Source organism: Aristolochia californica, unplaced genomic scaffold (genome assembly GCF_029961685.1).
Source record: "Aristolochia californica isolate CCGP_79_NKW_82.1479 unplaced genomic scaffold, dmAriCali1.0.hap1 SCAF_9, whole genome shotgun sequence".
Taxonomy (NCBI): Eukaryota; Viridiplantae; Streptophyta; class Magnoliopsida; order Piperales; family Aristolochiaceae; genus Aristolochia; species Aristolochia californica.
The window spans coordinates 36,497,545-36,518,455 of record NW_027182290.1 but is presented as its reverse complement, the minus strand read 5'-3'; the positions used below and the strand labels follow the sequence as shown (position 1 = coordinate 36,518,455).

At 37.8% G+C, this 20,911-nt stretch overlaps 1 protein-coding gene across 1 annotated transcript; it reads right to left on the bottom strand.

Moving 5' to 3' along the window:
• Positions 1–283: 283 nt before the first annotated feature.
• Positions 284–19,893, bottom strand: LOC137941872 (uncharacterized). Its single transcript, XM_068787481.1, has 18 exons — positions 19,724–19,893; positions 16,198–18,750; positions 15,989–16,102; positions 15,037–15,876; positions 13,461–14,411; positions 13,337–13,375; positions 10,251–13,214; positions 10,123–10,161; positions 9,025–9,063; positions 8,074–8,934; positions 7,703–7,945; positions 6,953–7,609; positions 3,185–3,379; positions 2,999–3,115; positions 2,448–2,843; positions 2,073–2,330; positions 1,565–1,690; positions 284–1,459 (listed from the first exon to the last, which is right to left on the bottom strand). Exons 1-18 carry the CDS (start codon positions 19,763–19,765, stop codon positions 461–463), a joined length of 11,433 nt encoding a protein of 3,810 aa, XP_068643582.1. The 5' UTR covers positions 19,766–19,893; the 3' UTR covers positions 284–460.
• Between the last annotated feature and the right edge of the window lie 1,018 nt (positions 19,894–20,911).

The window sequence follows — 20,911 nt, the reverse complement described above, 5'->3', positions numbered from 1 at the left end:
AACTAATAAACTCAAGATCTTTGTACTCACTAATCCATGTGGGACTATTCCTTAACAATATGTATTTAGAGCTGAAACTCTTAGTCTCTTAATGTTTTTATTTGTTTGGTCGTAAGCAAAAGGAAGAAATTTTCCTTTTTCTCCCTTTATCTCATTTTATTAGTTGGATGTTATGAGAAAATCATTATATAAGACAAACAATATACTGGTTTAAGTAAATATACTGTTGTAGGATGGATCTAATTTCTTATAAGTCCATTTTGTGTCAAAATTGTAAGCACAAGTTCAATTCTGCGATTCTATTAATTTCAACATTATGTAGCTCAATTTGTACAACTAACTTTACACATTGGTCACACTCAAAATCATACACACGCTTTTATTCTGACATTTGATAAAGAGACATATGGCAAGATGTGCAACTCCCTCTTAAGTGGTTTTATGTACGGCTTTCTATTTCTTACTTTGGTGACACAGTCTTTGTATGGGATGACTTACCAGTTATGGCCTTTTTCACTTTGGCAATTGAGTGTTTAACCTTTGATCCAACCCCGGACAATATATTGTGAGATTTCTTTGGTGATGGCTTTGGACCTGTTTCTCCTGAAGCTTTTACTATAACTTGAACATCTGAACTCTTGTGTTCCTCGTCCTCTTTGCCTTTCTCGTCTTTCACATTGTGCATGTTTACATCCTCAGTGTCAACATTGGCAGCTATTTTACTTTCAAATTCATCATGTTGGTGTTCTGGGCTATTTTCTTCCTTGAAATTTTTGGCTTTCACTATGGTGTCTCTTGCAGACACTTTTAAAGGATCAGAGAACTGAACTTTATTTGGTTCAAATGCTTTGTGTTTTTGATTTGGGTCATCCTCTGCTTTCTCCATTGATTCTGGCTCAACATACTGAACTTGTCTAGTCTTATGCTCTTCTACTATCCAGTTCTGCTTGTTTTCCACTTCTTCCACCATTGTCTGTACTGGATACTTCTTGCTTGTGGTGATTGTTTGATCAAATAGTTCTTCAGGCATCAAATGTAACACATGCCCCCTGGTACTGGAAATCTCTGTTGTGCTGTTCCTGTCTTCCTTCTGTTTTATTTCTTCTGTGATGTCACTTATTGCAACTTCTTCATGAACGAAAACTGGATCAGCTTGGGTGCTTTGTAACTTCTCTTCCTCATTTGGGCCTTCTTGAGTTGTTGTCTCTGTTATTGCAAACTCTGGATTGTTTTCTTCAGAAATCATTTTCACTGTGTTTGTCATGTTGAATAAATCTGGCCTTTGTGCAACTTCCCCACATACTTCCTCTTTACTTTCTTTTGCCAACACACCTGCAATGGCTGGGGCATTGAACCTCTCGTTTGGAAGTTCCTCATCTTCTACATACATGGTTTCTTTTGTCGAATTACCTAGGGTTTCATTGTTTTGCTCACTCAGCATTGAACGTGAGTTAAACACCTGCATGAACCATGGACTCTTATAAATTACGAACCAAAGATGAAAAAGAGAAAAAACATTTTTTATTAAAAGTTTAAATATTACACTCGATTCCATTTTCATCACCTTATTGTTGACTTCTTCTTCTAATGATTCTTCCTCAGGCCACTTTCCCTTGTCTCCTACCTCAATCTCTTTGTTTTTGGTGGATGCAATTTCAAGATCCTCGGTAGTCTTCTCATCAGCTATTCTCTGCCATTTGTTTATTTCGACTTCAGATGTAAATTCCTCTTTGTATATCATCTGTTTTTCAAGGTTCTCTTTTCCCTTAGGTGCATTGAAGTTCTTTTTTGTAATTAAAGTTGGGAAATCTACTGATCTTACCTCTTATTATCAGCTCCAGATAATAAAACAGTCTTTATCTTATCTCTTCTTTTGGATGTTCAATTTTTTTGAAGTATGGATGTTCAATTAACAAATAGATATATTTGGATCTCTAAATGATAGAACATGGAGTGATCTTTTTTGTTCTCTTGAATGTTTAATAATGAAAAGATAGAAAGGAATATAGTAATGCTACCTCTTAATAAGGAGTTCGAAGAGAAAATTCAGTAAGAAAATTCCATGATCTTACCTCCTCTTCTGGATTTTCACTTTCTGTGGTATTGATTGAGCTATACTTTTCAAAAATCTGATATTGAACATTCAATTTTGGTGCTTCTTCATCCAACTTTGCGCTCTCATTGGTCATAGAGGTCAATTCAATCTTTTCTCCTATAGGAGTGATTTCTGGTTCATTTGTCGACTTCTCAGTCTCTTTAATCTTTTCTACAACATACTCAGTGCCTGACATCTCAATCTTTTTTTCAATAACCTCAAGCACATTGACTACCTGTATAATAAATCAAGCATCAACAATAATCATAATGGGGATTAAAGAGGGTTGGGTAAGTTGACAATTCTTTTTATCTTGGTATGAAAATCAACTGCTTGTGGTCGTCCAACTTACTTCAGTGGTCTGACTGACTTCATTTGTTTCATGCATCTGTTGTTCAGGCTCCAACTTTATTGCTGCCACCTTATTTAAGTTCTTTTCATCTTTCAGAGACTGTTCTGGTTTGTATATTATTTGAGTGTCTCTCTTAGGCTTGTCTGGACTTGTTTCTCCCTTGAGGCAAGTAATTTCCATTATATTTCCTTTAGCTGCTAACTCTGTTGGTTCTCCTTGTTTTCCAGAAGCTTCTTCCTTAATACCTCCGTCAGTTGAGTTGGTTGTATGAGGTGAGGCTTCTCCTACATTACTCTGATTCTCTTCATTGCTAAAGGTTGATGTTTCTGTTTTGTCTGTAGAAGAAGCTACTGATTTAATGTCTTGCTCTTTTGATGGTAAATCAGAAGGTTGAACCTGGATAGCACTTGGGAAGTCAGTTTTCTGATAAAATTGTAGAGAATATCATTAAAAAATTAAGGTAAAAAGATATAAATCTCTATCTTTGTGGGAGATGAATTATAGTGCTTGCTTTACAGTTTGTCATCTGCAGTTCCCTAAAGAGATGCTACCTCTTCAAATTTGTTTTCTTCTTTCACTCTCAGAAATCCTCGGTCAAGCATCTCATCATCTTCTGACTTCTGTTCTTCAAGGTTTTCAGTATCGACCACCTTTGGCACCTCAGACAACTGAAAGCAGGAAATGATTAGTGGAGGAAAATAAATGGGAGATAACCTCAATTTCTTTTGTACTGTTACCTCTTCTTTTCTTCCATCACCTTGCACTTCAAGGTTGAATTCAGATGTTATTTTTTTCTGTTTCTTGCCTGGCTCTCTTTGAGAACCTCCTTCGAACTCCTCACATTCAGTGGAGTATTTTTCCGGTTGCATGGTGAGATTTAATTTGTCTTTAACAGCTTCACTTCCAAGAGTTGCATGGAGCTCCTCAGATTTCTGTTTAACACAAGAATTTCAGTTTTCATGCATAATGTACTACTCAAAAGAAGTTCAGAAAGGTGGAAGATAAAGCATCAATTTTCTTTAGTTCACAGAGACTAAATATAGTTTGTTTACTGTTGCAACATAGTGATTAGAGTTGTGATCTATGATTCTTCAGTTCAGTCTCCTTCGCATCATCCTTTTTATCTCTTTCTCAATATCTTCTCTAATTATTTTATTTTCAACACCATGCCTTTTGATACTTGCGTGAAGTTTTTCATCATATTTTAGTGCCTATGTAACACGAAAATGATATATGAGAGCAAGGATTATGAAAAAAAGGTTTATGGCAAAACTGTGATTTTGTAATTCTCTTTTTCCAACCTTTTCATTTGTTTTGTGATTTGTGGACTCCACAGAAGGGTTGTTTCTCCAAGTGTTCCTCCTTCATATAAGGTCATTTTCTGAGTATTTTCACTCACACTCTTTTTCTTTACTTGCTCAAAAACCTCATCTGAGTGTTTTCTAAGCTGTTCAGGTTCATCTGCTTGTAAAACCTCCTCTGTTTCTTGAATCTTTTCTTCTGTTTTCTCCTCTATGTTAATTGTCCCCAACTGCGTTTCAGAATGTGGTTCCTGCTCAAGGTTAATGACTTCTGAGTCCTTCTCCTGTACAGTGAAGTATCTTCTGTTTCATTTGGGCTATCATTATTTTTTGAGATCTAACTTTGGTGGGTTCCTTCATGGAAGTTATATCCAGGTCATGAGAAACTGTATCCAAATCTCTTTCAAGCTCTTGTGTCTTGATTTCTTCTTTTAGATTGATGATTTCTTGAATCTCAGAGGTCTCTTGATACTTCTCATCTAATTGTACTTTAGCAGTCTCTATGTGTTTGTAAAGTCTGAAGAGTCAATAACTAAAGAGTCTTCATTAACCATTTCGGAATTTGTTACTGCAGATCCAGGTCTTTGTGAAGAAAATTAGAAGCTTTAGCCTGTTAAGGTTGTGCATCCAACCCAATGGTTAGAAAAGCACAAAATGTGTAGGAGCGAGAATCAATTCAAACTTTTTTTTTGTTATTTTTTCAAGACAATGAGAATTATATCAAAGGGTAGAAAGGAAAATAAAATTATACAAAGAGGGATATGGAGCATGAAAGATCAATTACAATAAGTAGCTCAACTTGTCAAAACACGAGTACAAGAAACTTAAAATCTATGTAATAAGTAAATTGTTAAAGTGGGTCCAAATCCATCCGAAAATGACTAAGTATGAAGGCTATTTATCAACTAATAGCCATAGGAATGTTTTTTTGGAAACTTATCTATGTATGATTAATCCTAGTAACACCCTCCATACTTACTCAAATAGATAACAGGCCTGAGACATGAATATTACAAACAAGGTACGAACTAAAGGGGACACAATTAGGCCTCATAAGGTAGACATCCAATTGTGATACCATGTGAAATTTGCGGAATTGAAGTGTGGGAGACATTATGGTTTAGTGTCCATCTCCTGTATTTATAATTTAATCAATAGGAAAATTACAATCATCTCCCTACTCTTAAATCCTAGGAATATAATTTCTTAAAAAAATACTCTTACATAAATAAATTAAAATTAACTTACATTTACAAATTCTACCTGTTAAGAACCCTTGTTGTGTCCACGGCTAGGCCATGTTGGGCACAAGGGATAGGCTGAAAGAGTGAGGATAAAATGCCCTTGCGTGCACAATTAGAGTCTGACATGGTTCAAGTTTTTTAGTACTAGGATCTAGTTCTAGGTTTAGTGTATGCAAGATTCAGTCTTAGATTCAACAAATGTAGAGTCCAGGAATCTACTTGAGCAAGGAGACTTTTAGGAGAAGTATGGCTCGAGTTCAAGAGTCCAAGAGAGAGGAAATAGTGTCTTGGTCAAGAAGTCAAGAAGACAACAAGGCAACTGGATGGTGGAGCACATGGAGATGTCCAGGTTCAATGCATCAAGGATTTCAAATCAAAGTCAGTTAGTCAGTCATAGTTAGTGTAGGATTAGGCTAGCGTGTCATTGGTTAGTAGAAGCTTGAAGTCCAAACTATCATGTCTACAAATAGTCTAACGCCTTGAGCCAAATCATCCAATTTCAATACATAATTAAATTATTTGGCTTTTGCCACGTTGAGGCAATTGACCATTGATAATTGGTCACATAGGTGCTCCCTGATTCAAGACTATCTTTCCAATTTCTCTTGAGCACCATAATCCATCTTCTTATCTTCCACCACTGCCTGATGTTTCTGAAGGAGCACTCAAGCCCAACCAGCCCGGTGCTAGCCCACTAGTTCAGCCGTTCATTTAGAGAACATTCTTTCTAATTCAGGTACTATCCTTTGCCACTACTTCCATCTTAGCTACCCTATTCCATGTGAATCATCTATTCACATCCACTATCCAAGCTGTTCTACTTAACTCTACTGCGACTAACCCTTGGATTATACCCTTACTTGTCCCACGAGTTCTAGCCTAGTCACTCACAAGTTTTGCCACTTCAGCCCAGCCACCACTTGAGTTCAAGTCTATCTAGGATGGCCCTCCAACGTTCCTAATCCTCTAAGTCCACCTCTGCCCCACTCCACTTACTCTAAACCATTTCCATGAGTGCCTAAAACTTATCCTAGAGTCCTTTTAGTTCCACTTTTCTAAAATAGAATCCTTCACTTTCTTCTCTCTTTTCTCCTTCAGGCCAATCTCTAGGAGTTTCCTAAATTGCCGCTCGAACCCACTCCAATACCAATTCTCACTCTCTTAATCCTCTATGATCCTTATCTTCTCTCCCAAACAACTAGTCCCTCTCCAACTCATTCACCTGTTCCTAGCCAAACCCTAAGCCTCTCCCTAGTATATATAACACCTTCTATCCATCTCAATCCACTCATTCAACTCTCCTTTCTCTCTCTCCTCTCTACGTCTCTACCTCTCTTAACACTAACCGAAACCTTTCTCTCTTACTCCTAGCCTTAATTGTCAACTCTTCTGGTAAAACCTAGCCCTCACCTATCCTAAACTTTCAATTGACTCCAACCGAGCCACATAACCCTAGCCGATCACATCTCTCTCATCCCTATAACCAACTGAACCTTAATTCTCTTCTATTGCAGCCCTGTCTTTTCATCCAAAAACCTACATAAAAAGTCTCTCAATCCCTGCATGCAAAACATCAACTAGGTACCTAACACTCTGAACTAAGCCCTCGTGCCTTTGTATGAGACAGGGATCATAACACCACATTGAAAAAAGGCAAAAGTTTCCCACTTTTTATTAGGACCTGACCTCTTCATTTTGTTCTTTCTCTATTGTAGCAATGCTGGCACTCATTGAAACATGATTTCTTAGTCTCTAGCTGCAAATTTACCTCTTCAAATTTCATATCATCTATGTGGTCTTCTGTGACCTATTTCCAAATGTTTTCACCAAAACCAACAGTTGATACTTTCAACTTGTTTAGAAATTTAACTTTAGTTAATAAAAGGGAGATGAGAAAATTGAAGGTGGTAAGACCTCAGTCAAAATATAAGTACACTAGTTTAGAGTTTCCGGTTCTGACCTTTTCTCTTTGATACTCTTCAATAAGATCATCTGTGTTTTCAGCACCATTTGTAGCCATTGCCTCTTCTATGTTCTGTGATTCACCACATTTCTCTGATACTGTTTCAGGTTTGTTTTGACAGCTCCTTGCATGCTCATCAAGTACGAAGAAATTTGTTTCAATACTTGACCCTGGTATTGTCCTGTTTCTATAGTCTTCTTGTTCTATGACTGAAGTTCCTTTGTCTTCATTCACCTCTTTTGTTGTAGAGACAGCTTCTATAGATTCAGTCACTCCTTTCTGGAAGTATTTTTCCATTGAGATGTGTGAGTCAGGTAAGTGAGGAACCGTTTTGTCCATACTGCTAGTATCCTCTGCGATTGCAATCACACTGGACATCTCATCAGCAATTGCTTCAGGTAGAGGTACTTGTTCTGAGTATCTTTGAGTTTCTTCAGGCTCTGTTTCACTCTCACCTTCGATGGCTCCTTGATTCAGTTCTGCAGCAACAAAGTTGGGGATTTCCTGGTTCTTGTCATCTTCTTGTTCTTGTTTTCTTTCTTCTGCTGATATACCAGCATCAACTGTACAATCACCAGTTCTATGTGGATCAACTCCATTAGTTGAGATTTGTTCAAAATCTTGTCCTTCAGACTTGAAATTGGAAGGTTTAACCTGGATGATGATAGTTTGATTTGTCAACTAAATGATGCAAAAATTGCACAAAAAAATAATAATTGAATTTTAACTTCATTTGTATGATGTGACCTCTTCATTTTTTTCACTTTCTGTGTTCTGAATTGTATTTCTTTCTTTGCAACACTGATCTTCACTGTTTACTTGGAATGCTTCTCCCTCGATCCTCTCTTCTATGTTGCCTTCTTGAGAGCTTTTTTCTGCTACCTCACTTTTAATTGACTTAGTGTCAAGCTTCTCAAAGTTTCTCTTTTCTGTTGTTTTCAGCTTCTCATTTATTTCAACTTCTCCCTCAGCCCTGGTGCCTTTGGACACCTGGAGAGCAAATCATTGTTATATGCTAGCAACAGTATGAATAGGATCAATATACGCACTATTCATAAAAAAAAACAGTATGAATAGGAAGAAAAAAAATTTATCCTCAAATTTTTATTTGTTCTGACCTCATCCTTAACGCTGTCTGTTTCAAGATATTCTTTTTCCTCTGCATCAGGTTCAAGTTTCTCAGGCTTGATGCCTTCATCACTATCCTCTTTGGAGCTTTGGTCAACCATTTCACCTTCGATAATAGCTTGCTTCTTTTCAGTACCAACTTCCTCTTGGTTCGGATTTTTTATGTCTTCTGATGGACCATCTGTGTCTGGTTCCTCAGTATGGTGAACTTCTTTCGCAGGCAAATCTGTACATGAAATTTCATTTTCTGCAATATGAATGTTTACTGATTTATATCTGGTGGCCAAAGAATGTATCTCTTCAATTTGCTCATATTCTGGAGAACTTGTACTTAAATTTGACTCTGATGATTCCTGAGTTCTTTCTTCTTCTTCTAAAACCATGTTCTCCTGGCTTTTAGTCACTTCAATTGTTTCAAACAAATGATCCCCAGCATCTACGAAAGAAGCTTCTTCTCCTCTCTGCTTATTTTCATTTGCTGAAGTTAGTGAAGTGGACAAATGACCAAGAGTTTCACCCAGTTGATCATTTTGCAGTGAGATCTCAGTCTTGGAATCCTTTGTGTTGGCCATTATCTCATTTCCTGGATCAGGTTCAGAGGGTCTTACAAGTGCCATAGAATCAATATGTTCTTTTGGAGCATCAGATAGTGTATTATTATCTGCATGAAGGACTTTATGAACATGTTCTTCAGCGGAGTCAGAACCTTCCCTGTTCTTCTCCTCTGGTTCCTGAACAGTTTCCTCAACTGTAGGGGTACCATGACAATCATCAATATTGTCATCTTTGATCTGTGGGTCTTCCAAGTCCACTTTGTCAAATTTTTTGCTTGCGCCAACTACTTTTAGATCCTGTTGCAGAGATATTGAACTAGTAAAAGCTTTCTTTTGTTTGAGTTGAAAAAGAAAATAATATGTAATTAATTTCCTGATTTAGTCCACCTTGCATATTGCTTCAATAGCCTTGATTTCTGTGGATACCTGAAAAAAACCAGAGTGAGATTTAATTTAATCATAACATTGTAAGATAATGTCAGCATAAAGGAACAGAGCTTCAGTTTTTTTTTTTTCTTCTGACCAAGTTATTTGAAACTTCATTGTCCATAATATCTTTTGCTTCCTGTATTTGATGTTGAGCTGCCAATTCTGGTGTGTCATACTCTACCTGTGTAGCTTGATTTTTATTCACCATTTCTTTATCTGTTTCAATTCCCACCAATACGTTACAAGATGTCCTAGCACCAACCATTTCTTCAGGTTTTAGTTCTGTTATGTCTTCAACTGGGCTATCTATCTCATGTTCCATTGCTTTTTTGTTAGGTGGGTCCTTCAGCTGCTTGTTCTCCACCTCTTCTGTGGCCAAGCTCATACATGAAATTTCTACTTCTCTGTTATCACTTGACTCAAGCTGATTTTCTTTATCCTTTGATTTATCTTGCCTGTCCAATTCCTTACTCTCTGCAAGATGCTCGCCATTTGTGAAGTTCAATGGTAAATTGGATTCCAGTGTGTCCAGAGCTGTTGGTTTTTCTTCCTTCAAAATCACAGTTTCTTTGTTTCCTGTTGCTTCACAGATTTGCTGAATAAGGACTCTAACTTCTGGGGGATGAGCTTCTTCATTTTTTTGCGTACTTCCATTTGCAGAAGTTGTGGTAGACAAATCACCGGCAGTTTTGTCCAAGTCCTCTTCTTGGATTTCTGTCTTGCTATTTCCTGCTTCAGGTATTGCTTCATTATCTATATGAATAGTTTCACGAAGATGTTCATGAGCAAGGCTTGAAGCTTCCTCTTTCTTCAGCTCTAATTCCTCACCCAAAGTAGGGATACCATGTAAATCTTCAATTATGTCATCTTTGATCTTCTGATTTTCTGAGTCTATAGTATCAATTCTTTTGGTAGGATCAGCTAACTGGTGTAAAGATATTGCTCAGTACAAACTCGTTTATCTTTGTTTTAAATGCATATATAGAGATAGATATGATGAAAAAAAGAAAAGATAGCTGGATCAAACTAAAGGCCCTCTTTATGATTTAGTCTTACCTTGTGCATTTCTCCATTTGCCTCGAGTTGTGAAGATACCTGAAAAACATTGTAAGATTCAATTTAATCATGGCATTGGGGAGAGAATGTTTGGAGGAAGGAAAGAGAGCTTCAGTTTTGCTTCTAACCACTTCAGTTGAAACTTCATCACCTCTGTTATCGTCTCCTTCATGTGTTTGAGGTAGAGCTATCAATTCTTGTGTTCTACTCTCAGGCTCTACTGCTTCATTTTTATCCATTATTTCTCTATCTGTTTCAATTTTCACACCCATGTTACATGGTGTCATGTCAGCAACTTCTTCTGTGTTTGGTTCGATTATGCAATGAAATGGGGTATCTATCTGAAGTTCTATCACTTTGTTGTTAGATGGGTCTTTAGGGTACTTCCTTTTTACTTCTTCTTCAGATGAATCCATATGTGAATTTTCTTCTTCTATGTTCTCCCTTGCCTCAAGCTTATTCTCAGTGTCTTCTGGTTCATCTTGCATGTCCAGTCCATGGCTCTCTGCTAGCTGTTCACCTTTTGAGAAGTTGGAGGGTAAAGTGGGTTCTGGTGCATCTAAAACTGGTGATTTTTCTTCATTCAGAATAATATTTTTTTTTATTTCTGTTGCTTCAGTGGTTTGGTACACAAGGACTTCAACTTCTGGTGGATGAACTTCTTCCTCTTCTTTATGTATACTCCCATATGCTGAATTTGTGGACAAATCATCAGCTATTTTGTCCAAACTCTCATCTTCCTCTCTGACTTTTGTTGTGCTATTTCCTGTTTCAGCTACTATTTCTTTATCTGCATTAATGCTTCCATGAACATGCTCTTTGGCAAAGCCAGAAGCTTCCTTGTTCTTCTCCTCTAGTATGTCCAAAGCTGTTAATTTTTCTTCGTTCAAAATAACAGTTTCTTTGATTTCTGTCTCTTCACTAGTTTGATTCATGAGGATTTCAACTTCAGGAGGATGAGCTTCCTCTTCTTCTTTCAGTATACTACTATATGCTGAATCTGAGGTGGACAACTCATCAACAGTTTTGTCCAAGTCGTCCACTTCTTTTTGGATTACTGTCTTGCCAGTTCTTGTTTCAGGTATTGTTTCATTATCTATGTGGACCGCTTCATGAACATATTCTTTGGCAAAGCCTGAAGCCTCCTCGTTCTTCACCTCCAGTATGTCCAAAGCTGTTGATTGTTTTTCATTCAAAGTGACACTTTCTTTGATTTCCCTTGCTTCAACAATTTGGTGCACTGGGACTTCAAATTCTGATGGATGGGCTTCTTCTTCTTTGTCCTGTATACTACCATACACTGAATTTGAGTGGGACCAATCATCAACTGTTTTGTCCAAGTTCTCCTCTTCCTCCCCAACTTCTGTTTGGTTATTTACTGTTTCAGATACTGTTTCTTTATCTGAATGAAGGATTCCATGAACTCGTTCTTTGGCAAAACCAGGAGCTTCCTCGTTCTTCTCCTCAGGTGTGTCCAAAGCTGTTACTTTTTTTTCATGCAAAGTAACACTTTCTTTGATGATTTCTGTTGCTTCACTGGTTTGGTGCATGAGTAGATCAAGTTCTGATGGATGTGCTTCCTCTTCTTCTTTCTGTATACCTTTATATGCTGTGGACAAATCATCGACAGTTTTGTCCAAGTTCTCTTCTTTTTGGATTTCTGTTTTGCCTCCTCTTTCAGGTATATTTTCGTTATCTATACAAACAGTTTCTTGAACATATTCTTCAGCAAAGCCTGAAGCTTCCTTGTTCTTCACCTCTGGTGTGTCCATAGATATGGATTGTCTTTCACTCAAAATGACACTTTCTTTTATTCCCACAGCTTCACTAGTTTGGTGCATAAAGATTTCAAATTCTGGTGGATGAGTTTCTTCTTCGTGTATGTTTCCATATGCTGAATTTGAGTTGGCCAAATCATCAACTGTGTTGTCCAAGTTCTTTTCCTCTTTGACTTCTGTTGTGTCATTTCCTGTTTCAGCTACTGTGTCTTTATCCGCATTAATGGCTCCATGAACATGTACTTCGGCAAAGCCAGAAGCTTCCTTGTTCTTCTCCTTTGGTATGTCCAAAGCTGTTACTTTTTCTTCATTCAAGATGACATTTTCTTTGATTTCCATTGCTTCACTTGTTTGCTGCATAAGAATTACAGCTTCTGGTAGATGAGATTCCTCTTCTTTCTGTATACTTTCAGATGCTGAATTTGTGGTGAACAAATCATCAACCATTTTGTGCGAGCTCTCCTCTTCTTCTTGAATTTCTGTTCCAGGTATTGTTTCATTATCTATATGAACAAATTCACGAACATGTTCTTCTGCAAATCCTGAAGCTTCCTCGTTGTTCACCTCCTGTATGTCTAACGCTGTTGACTTTTCTTCATTCAAAATTACACTCTCTTTGATTTCTGTTGCTTCACTGCTTTGGTTCATAAGGACTTTAACTTGTGGGTGAGCTTCTTCTTCTTTATTTATGCTTATATATGCTGAATTTGAGTTGAACAAATTGTCAACTGTTTTGTCCAAGTTCTTCTCTTCCAACACGCCTTCTGTTATGCCATTTCCTGTTTCGGCTACTGTTTCTGTATCTGCATTAATGGCTCCATGAACATGTTCTTTGGGAAAGCCAGAAGCTTCCTTCTTTTTCTCTTCTGGTACATCCACAGCTATTGGTTTTTCTGCATAGAAAATAAGACTTTCTTTAATTTCTGTTTCTCTACTAGCTTGTTGCATAAGGACTTCAACTTCTGGTGGATGAGCTTCCTCGTCTTCTTTCTCTATGCTTCCATATGCTGAATTTGAGGTGGACAAATTGTCAACAGTTTGGTCCAAGTTTTTCTCTTCCTCTCTGATTTCTGTTGTGCCTTTTCCTGTTTCAGCTACTGTTTCATATGCTGCCTCATTATCAGCAGTAATGACTTCATGAACATGTACTTCAGCAAAGCTAGAAGCTTCCTTGTTCTTCTCGGCCTGTTCCTGAAAAGCTTCCTCAACTGAAGTAAGGTTACCATGTAAATCACCATTTTTGTTGTGTTTGATATTCTGGTCTTCTGAGTCCATGGTGTCAACATTTTTGTTTGGATCAACTGGTTTTAGATTCTGTTACACAAATGTTTGACAAGTAAAAGCTTTTAAAAAAAAAAATTAATACATTTATAGAGATCTATATGATGGAAAAAGAAAAGATGGGTAGATAAAGGTCTTGGATGATTTTGTCTTACCTCATTAACTGTTTCAATGGCCTCGATTTCTAAGGACACCTGCAGCATAGTAAAATTCAATCATCATAAGTTTGGTGAGAGAATATCTGGAGAAAGGAAAAAGATCTTCAAGTTTTGTTCTAACCACTTCATTTGAAACTTCTTTGTCCATAATATCCTTCACTTCAAGTGTTTGATATTCAGCTGTCACTTCTGGGATCCTGTTCTTGAGCTCTGTCGCTTCATTTTTATCCACTATAGCTCTCTCTGTTTCAATTCCCACATTCGTATTATCAGGTGTCATAGCTGCAACCTTTTCTTGTACTATGGGAACGAGTATATCCTTAAATGGGCCATCTATCTCAAGTTCCATGTCTTGATTGTTAGTTTCACCTTTAGGCTGCTTATCCTTCTCCTCATCTCTAGGAGATTCTGTAATTGAACTCTCTGCTTCTTTGTAGTCCATTGACTCGAGCTGATTTTCTTTTCCTTCTGATGTATCTTGTCTGTGCAATCCATAACTCTCTGTAAGTTGCTCACATTTGGTAAAGTTTGATGGTAAAGTGACTCCTGATGTGTCTAAAGCTGTTGCTTTTTCCTCCTCCAGAATCATACTTTCTTTGCTTTCTGTTGCTCCACTGATTCGGTGCATGGGGACTTCATTGTCTGCTGGAAGAGCTTTTTTTCCTTCTTTCTGCGGTCTCCTTTCTGCTGAAGTTGAGGTGGATAAATCACTGACACTGTTCTCCCACTTCTCTTCCTCTTGCCTTTGTGTCTTGCCATTTCCAGACTCAGCAATTGGTTCATTTCTCTGCTCTTCCAAAGCTGCCTCAGGTTCACTAATAAGTATCTCAGATTCAATAGTTTCTTTAGGATCATTAGAGAATGCATTCTGATCTGTATGAATGGTTTCCTGAAGCTGTTCTTCAGAGGCAGGACTAGATGCTTCTATGGTGTTCTTCTCCACTGGCTCAGTAGATACCTCAATGGGAGCAGGGATATCCTGTAAAGCTTCTAAACTGTTACTTGAATTATTCTCTTCATGGGTATCTGGAGTCATGACTTCCTCGCTGTGATGAACTGGTTCCAGGTCCTGCTTCAAAAATCATGCACTAGTGTAACAATTATGACTCTCCTATTTAAATTTACACTGTAATCAAATACATTTATGTGGTGACATTATGTTGATTAAGTAGCAGTAATTTTTTTTATTTCAGCACATTGTGTAGCATTAAAAATGTATTTAATATACTTGTCTTTTTTTTTTTGTGTGTGTGTTGGGGGGGGTCAGTGCGGGTGTGCTCTGAAAAGTGTTGTGTTGACTTGATGTAAAAGTGACAGTCCCTAGTATCCTATTGTTGATGTTTGACACAATCTAAATTCCAACGTTAATGTAAGTCACACAGGACTGCTGGGACAACCCTAATAAGTAAACAAGTCTCAAACATATATATTCTATAACTCGTGCATAGAGACCCAAACATATATATTCTGCCTTTGTACTCTCCTTTCCGTGTGTGAATCTGTTTCTCAATATTTCAAGAGAATACCGAGAAGAAACAGACAAGTGAATGTGAAAACAAATGTCACTGTCAAGGTGAGCTCTTACCTCTTTAACTGCTTGTGCCATGATTTCTATGGCTAGCTAGTACAGGTGAACATTAATTTAATAATAATGCAATAAAGAAACAAAAGCGTCTATATGCTAGTCTTTTGCTGACCTTTTCATTTAGATCTTCGTTCGCCTTCGTATCCTTTGTACTGTGTTCCCTAAAGTGACATTCAACGACAATTGCAGCTGCATCATTTTCAAGCTTGCTGTCCTCACTTTTTCTACCTGTCTCTCCTTCAGCTTGCGCTGTAGCAATTTTTCCGACATCTTTCTTCTGTTGTTCGATGCTCTCATTTGCTGCATCTGCCTCGAGTCCATCAGGCATCACATTGGGGAGGTCCTCAGGCTGCTTCTCTTCTTTTTTATCTAAGGCCAGCTTACTTTCTTTTTTTGTGTTATTTGTTATACCAATGGTCTTTGTTTTGTTCACAGTTTTATCTGGCATATCCAGTTGACTAACCTCTGCCTGTCGTACAGCTTCTGTGAGCTTTGCCTGTAAGATGGATTCTAAATCTTCTGGGGGTGCTTCTGTGTGTGTCTCTTTAATTATGCTTTCTTTGTCTTCACCTACTTCATTTTTTTGGTACATACTGACTACAGCCTCTGACGGATACACCTCTTCTGAGATCTCAATTTTGCCTTTTTTGGCTTCATTGATTTGAATATTTCTCTGTTCTTCCAAATCTGGTATGGAGGCCATGTCAACCATCTCAGGCGCACTTACTTCTGGGGTATCTGAGTGTGTAGTAGTCTCCTTTGTGCGAGTGATGTCTTGAAACTGCTCTTGAGGAACAGACCTAGATGTTTCTTCATGCTTCTGGTCTATGTTCTGCATGGTTTCCTCAACTGAAACTGGAGTAAGAGGCACATTCTCAATGATTTCGTCTCTTTTCTTCACTTCCTTTCTGTCAGTATCTTCTTCCTCTGTTGGATTATCTGGATTTGGGTTCTGCAAACCATGTTTGTAAAAGCTTTTACAGTTAGCTATTTAGAACAAACAAAGAGAGAAAAAGGAAACATACTATCTGAACGAAATATCAATTGTGGTATTCTTGTCTAACCTCTATTGTTGAATCCTCATCAATGCCATCAGCATCATTTCTTCCAAAATTATGATCTTCTGGTTCCAACTGTGGTACTCCTTCCTTCACCCTTTCATCTATCTTTGCTTGTTCCTGAAAGATACAGTATCTAAAGTGAATGATTCAGCTGATATGTTTACCAGGGCTCAAGTTTAAAAGTTGCCATCTCTCTCTTTCTGTGGTCTTACCTTTTCATTTGAGTAGCAAATATTTGTCATTTCACTTGCTGTGCTAACTTCTTCTCGTTCTTGAGGTTCCAATTGGTATGCTGTTTCATTGAGAATCTCGCTCCAAGCCCTGTTCCCTAAGTTTTCCTCTGGATGCTGAACAGATTCTGCATTTTTCTCTTTGGTATCTCCATCCATCTCTTCATTCAAAAGCCCTTTTTTGCAGTGCTCACTTGATTCAGATGCTTCTGAAACATTGCCCTTGGGATACAAGTGAGGGCTTCTTTCAACTTTCATGCCTCCTGTTTCTTCTTTTGTTGTACTTCCATTTTCATCAGCTTTGGCAATTTCTTCCTCAACTGGTGCATATTCAGGGCTTCTTTGAACTGAGATGCCTTCTATTTCATCTCTTTTTGTACTCCGGTTTTCTTCATCTTTGGCACTTTCTTCCTCCACAGATGCAGGAGCTCCTTGCATGTTCTCCTGAGCTGAAGCCTCTGCACTGTTTAATGCATCAAGCATTTTGTCTGAGCTTTCATCTTTGGGCATCTCGGTTTCTATTTGTTGTGCCTTCACATTTGTTGAGACACTCTTATTTGAATTGAAATCTCCAAACTGTTGGAGCTTTTCCTGCATAATCAATTCATTTGATCCTTCTCTTTCCAATCTTTCCTCACTTTGAGTCTGTGCCACAGCTAAAGTCGGCTTTCCATTTTGAACTTCTTCTACTTGGTCTATTGTATTTTGATGCGGCACATCTTCATGATCTATATAAGATGTCTCGTGATGCTTTTCCTTAGTAGTTTCAAGGCTTCCTTTGAAATCATTTACTTTGGCATCCACGGTCCTCATCTCCATGACCTCCTCAAGCTTTGCATCAACCTCTTTCTTTGCGCTTGATGCTTCTTTTGGGTGACTAACATAATGACTCTCATGACTTCTTTCGACGTTTGAGTTGTCCTTCAGAAGCCCATCAAGATCTCTTGCTTCTGATGTCAATATTATGGGTTCATTAATCTCTTCTCCTGACTCGTGATACATTGTATCATGGAGATTAGTGTTCTCTTCATTTCTTATCACTTGGTCTTGATCCTCTGGTGCTGCATCTGTTGCTACAGGATTTTTATTGTTTATCTTGGTCTGTGCTTTTTCATTGTGATCCTCTTCCTCTTTATGCTGTACAAGAGGAATCACGTCAGACTTATTCTCCTTATCAACGCTATGGGCATGAATCCGTTCTTCAGATGTAGTCTCAAAAGTCAAAATAGCAATTTCACTCTCTTGCAATAATTTGTTCTCTGCTTTGAGCATAGCTGACGAAACATCTTCTGTGAGGTTGTCCCTTATGATGTTCTCCTTTGCCATTGCCTTTTCACCACTCTGTTTGGTAGTTTCCGCATCTCCTTTGTCAACTTCAGCTCCATATACAGAAATTTGAAAGGCTGATGCATCATCATGGCTTTCTGTGTTTTTCGGAGAATCAGTGGTTGAGTCCTCTTTCATTTCTGCTAGGTCTGTAACTTTCTCATGTGGATCAACCTGGATTTCATTTTTTATCAACATCAACTTATTGGTGACAATCTCTGTCTCCTCAGCTGTTAGACAGTCAATATCGGGTTTCCTGAACTCTGCAGCTTCATCCTGCAAGGTAGTCTCATCTGTTCCCCGATTTTGCTCTTCAGGCTGAAGGTTGAGGTTTCCACTTATTGACTCAGCCTCCTCTAACTTTGACTTTTCGACATCAAGCTCAAGCTTGTCCTTGTCTTCCACTTTGGAGGCAGCTTCTTGCAAGGATTCAATATCTGCAAATTCTGATTCAGTTTCCTGACCATTCCCCGCTTTGTGAAATGTGTCTAATTGAACCGTATGCTGCTCATTGGACACATCTCCATTATCTTTTTTCATGTGATCTGTTGTTCTTCCCACTTCATTTGAACTCGTTTTATCTGTTTCAGTATTCTTCTCATTGGATGGCAATTCAAAAGAATTATTGGAATCCAGATTTTCAACGTTTTCATTCTTGAAGCTTGCACATTCAGGGGCCTGTTTGCTGAAACCATAAATTGCTGAAGAATATTGTGTTCTACTAGTGTTGCATTTTGCATCTTCTGCTTCATCTGCCACAGTGTTCGGCATTTGGGTTTCACTCTTCATCGGTTCCTCAATTGATGTTAGTTCCGAAGAAGCTATATCTTGCAAAGCTGAGTTGTTAAAATTTTCATCTTTGACACCAACTTCTCCTTCAGTAACAACAAGCACGATCTTCTCCTTATCTATGCCATGCTCTTGTGGCTCTGTAGTGCTCTGCTTTGCTTCAGAAATGGAGTTCCACCTGTCTTTAGCTTCGAGCAATTTATCAGAGCTATCGGATTCAGTGGTATACATCTCAACAGAGAGCATGCTCTGGCTCTGCTCTCCGAGTGATACATTCTCTTTCAAGCAGGTAGTCTCTTTCGAATAGTCGGTTCTGAGAATGTCAAATTCCTTTGATGAGTTCTGATCGGCTTCCATAAATTTTAGCCCCACTGCAGCTGTTTCAAACTTTACCACGCTTAATCCTTTGTTTTCTCCTATCTGCAGCGCAGAAAAAAAAGCAACAGAGGGAGTTGCAGTAGTACTACTGCGAGACCAGAAAGAGATTATTTATGACACAATACTGGATGATTATTCGTTTGGAAACTAGGTATAATTGAACATGAATGAAGACGTTTAAACAGAATAATGTCCAAGGATGTCATAGCTGCACTGTTAAGAACCGAATAGAAAATTGAACATGAACGAAGCCGTTTAAACAGAATAATGTCCAAGGATGTCATAGCTGCACTGTTAATCCTTTTGATTTCATATTATTAATATATTTTTGCTGAGATAACACATAAAATTGTACATATTGTTACGGTAGGGGTGGCATCGAGGCTCGCCGTGGCGGTGGAGAGAAACTGAGATGTGATTGAGGGAGTGGATAACTAGATTGGCGCAAGAAATGGTAAGTTGATGCGTCTACACTATCTGATATTATAATTATTGGTTGTTACGTTCCATCTCTAACTTTGAGATAAGAGGTAATCACAATAGGATTCATACGGGTCCGTTCCTGTTAATGGCACTGAACACTTGGAATCTTGATGGAAGTTCCATTTTGTTGATGAAGAATTTCAATGAACAGAAAATATTTGATGTCAGGTTCTCAAGTTTATACAGATTTCTGATTCCAGGATAGTTAATTGAAATTTGAATGCGATGAACAATCAGGAATAAATTTCTTCACTTAAAACCAAACTATCTTCATTCAAAATTCTAAAATTGAAGTAGGAGGAAAGACACAACAGATTCTCCCGGCTACAAGGTGAAGCAAATTGATGAAAAACTTGATTCTGTTTCATCCTTGCTTCCAACTATCTTGCAGACCCAGAATCCATTTTTTTCATTTTCAGTAATTTGATGTACATGAACATGACAAAGCAAGCTCCATTTTCAGCAGATGAAACTTCATCATATGATATGAAAAAAAATTCTGAGAAAGTTGAAGCAAAATCAATTCACTCACCTTATGGGAGATCGTTTCTTGGATCCCAGTTGCAGTCGCCATTGTTGAAGCAGAGTTGCTTCGGATCAATGAGGAAGAGAAAAGCTGATGTTTTTAATTTGTCGGAAAGAATGATTGAGCTAAGACTGGAAAAGTACTGCTGCTGCAGTTCAACTTTATTCTTCCTCCAAATGGTTCAAATTCCATATTAAGTAGCAAGAGCCGATTAGCATACAACCATATATGTAGAGAATTTTTGTAAGTTAGGTATCTGTATCAGTCTTACAGATAGATTACTGAGAGAGGAACTGACCATATGGTGACAAATGCCACTTCATTCTTTATATTTCTTGTAGAGCTAAAAAAAAATTTTAATGGTCTCTAACTCCCCATGAATAAATTCTGGAAAGAAGAGCAAAAAATGATGATTGTAGAGTTTTGTATTTTTTCAAACTCAAACCAGATTAATCCAGTCCAGTAGATAAATATGTAGTCACTTTGGTATTTATTAGATATTAAAGATGTCGATATTGATACCCACTGTGGGACACTGGCCTCTGATTATGAAGTCAGTGGAAAAGGTTGATCAGTCTTTATACCCAGTGTAGGTTTTACTTTGGCCCCACGAGGTGTCAAATCCTCTTTTGATAATCCCTTTTTGTTGGTGCAGCCTTTACTTTTATGAACTGTTATCCAGAAATTCAAGATGGGTTCATTTGAATTTATGCAAACTGTTAAAAATCCATGTCATTTTCTCAGAGGAATCTAAGCAAACACCTCCAAGACAGGGATGGTAGAACCAGTCAAAGAAAGGAGAATGTAGAAAACGGGAATGATAGTCCATCGGCCGGTCTCATTCATTTCAGTCCTCATCAGTGCCCATTTGCTGCTTCAAGACGGAAAGAAATCATCATCAAAGTCGCTGGCTTTGGCAGTCTGGCTGTTATTTTCCAAGATGAGGTATTGCCAGCATCGTTTATCCCCAGATTTCAATCTCCATTTACGTAAGGAATCTGCTTATTGAACTGATGGATTAGTGCAAGAGTGAAAAGAAAATAGATAAATTGATAATCATCCATAAATCACAACAACAAGTTTTCACTATCTAGTTTTCTATTGCAACTGGAATAAATTAAATCTGTAAATCTCTCTAAAGACATTGACAGTTTTGAATTGGAAGCAGAGAACGCAGCTTAGTTTTTTAAGTGA

Coding starts and splice junctions, on each gene's coding strand:
- LOC137941872 (XM_068787481.1), bottom strand. CDS start 19,765: ATGGCGACTGCAACTGGGATCCAAGAAACGATCTCCCATAAG. Junction 13,376..13,460: donor AAGAAGTTTCAAATGAAGTG/GTTAGAACAAAA, acceptor ACTATGCTGCAG/GTGTCCTTAGAAATCGAGGC. Junction 7,610..7,702: donor AAAGTGAAAAAAATGAAGAG/GTCACATCATAC, acceptor ATCATCATCCAG/GTTAAACCTTCCAATTTCAA.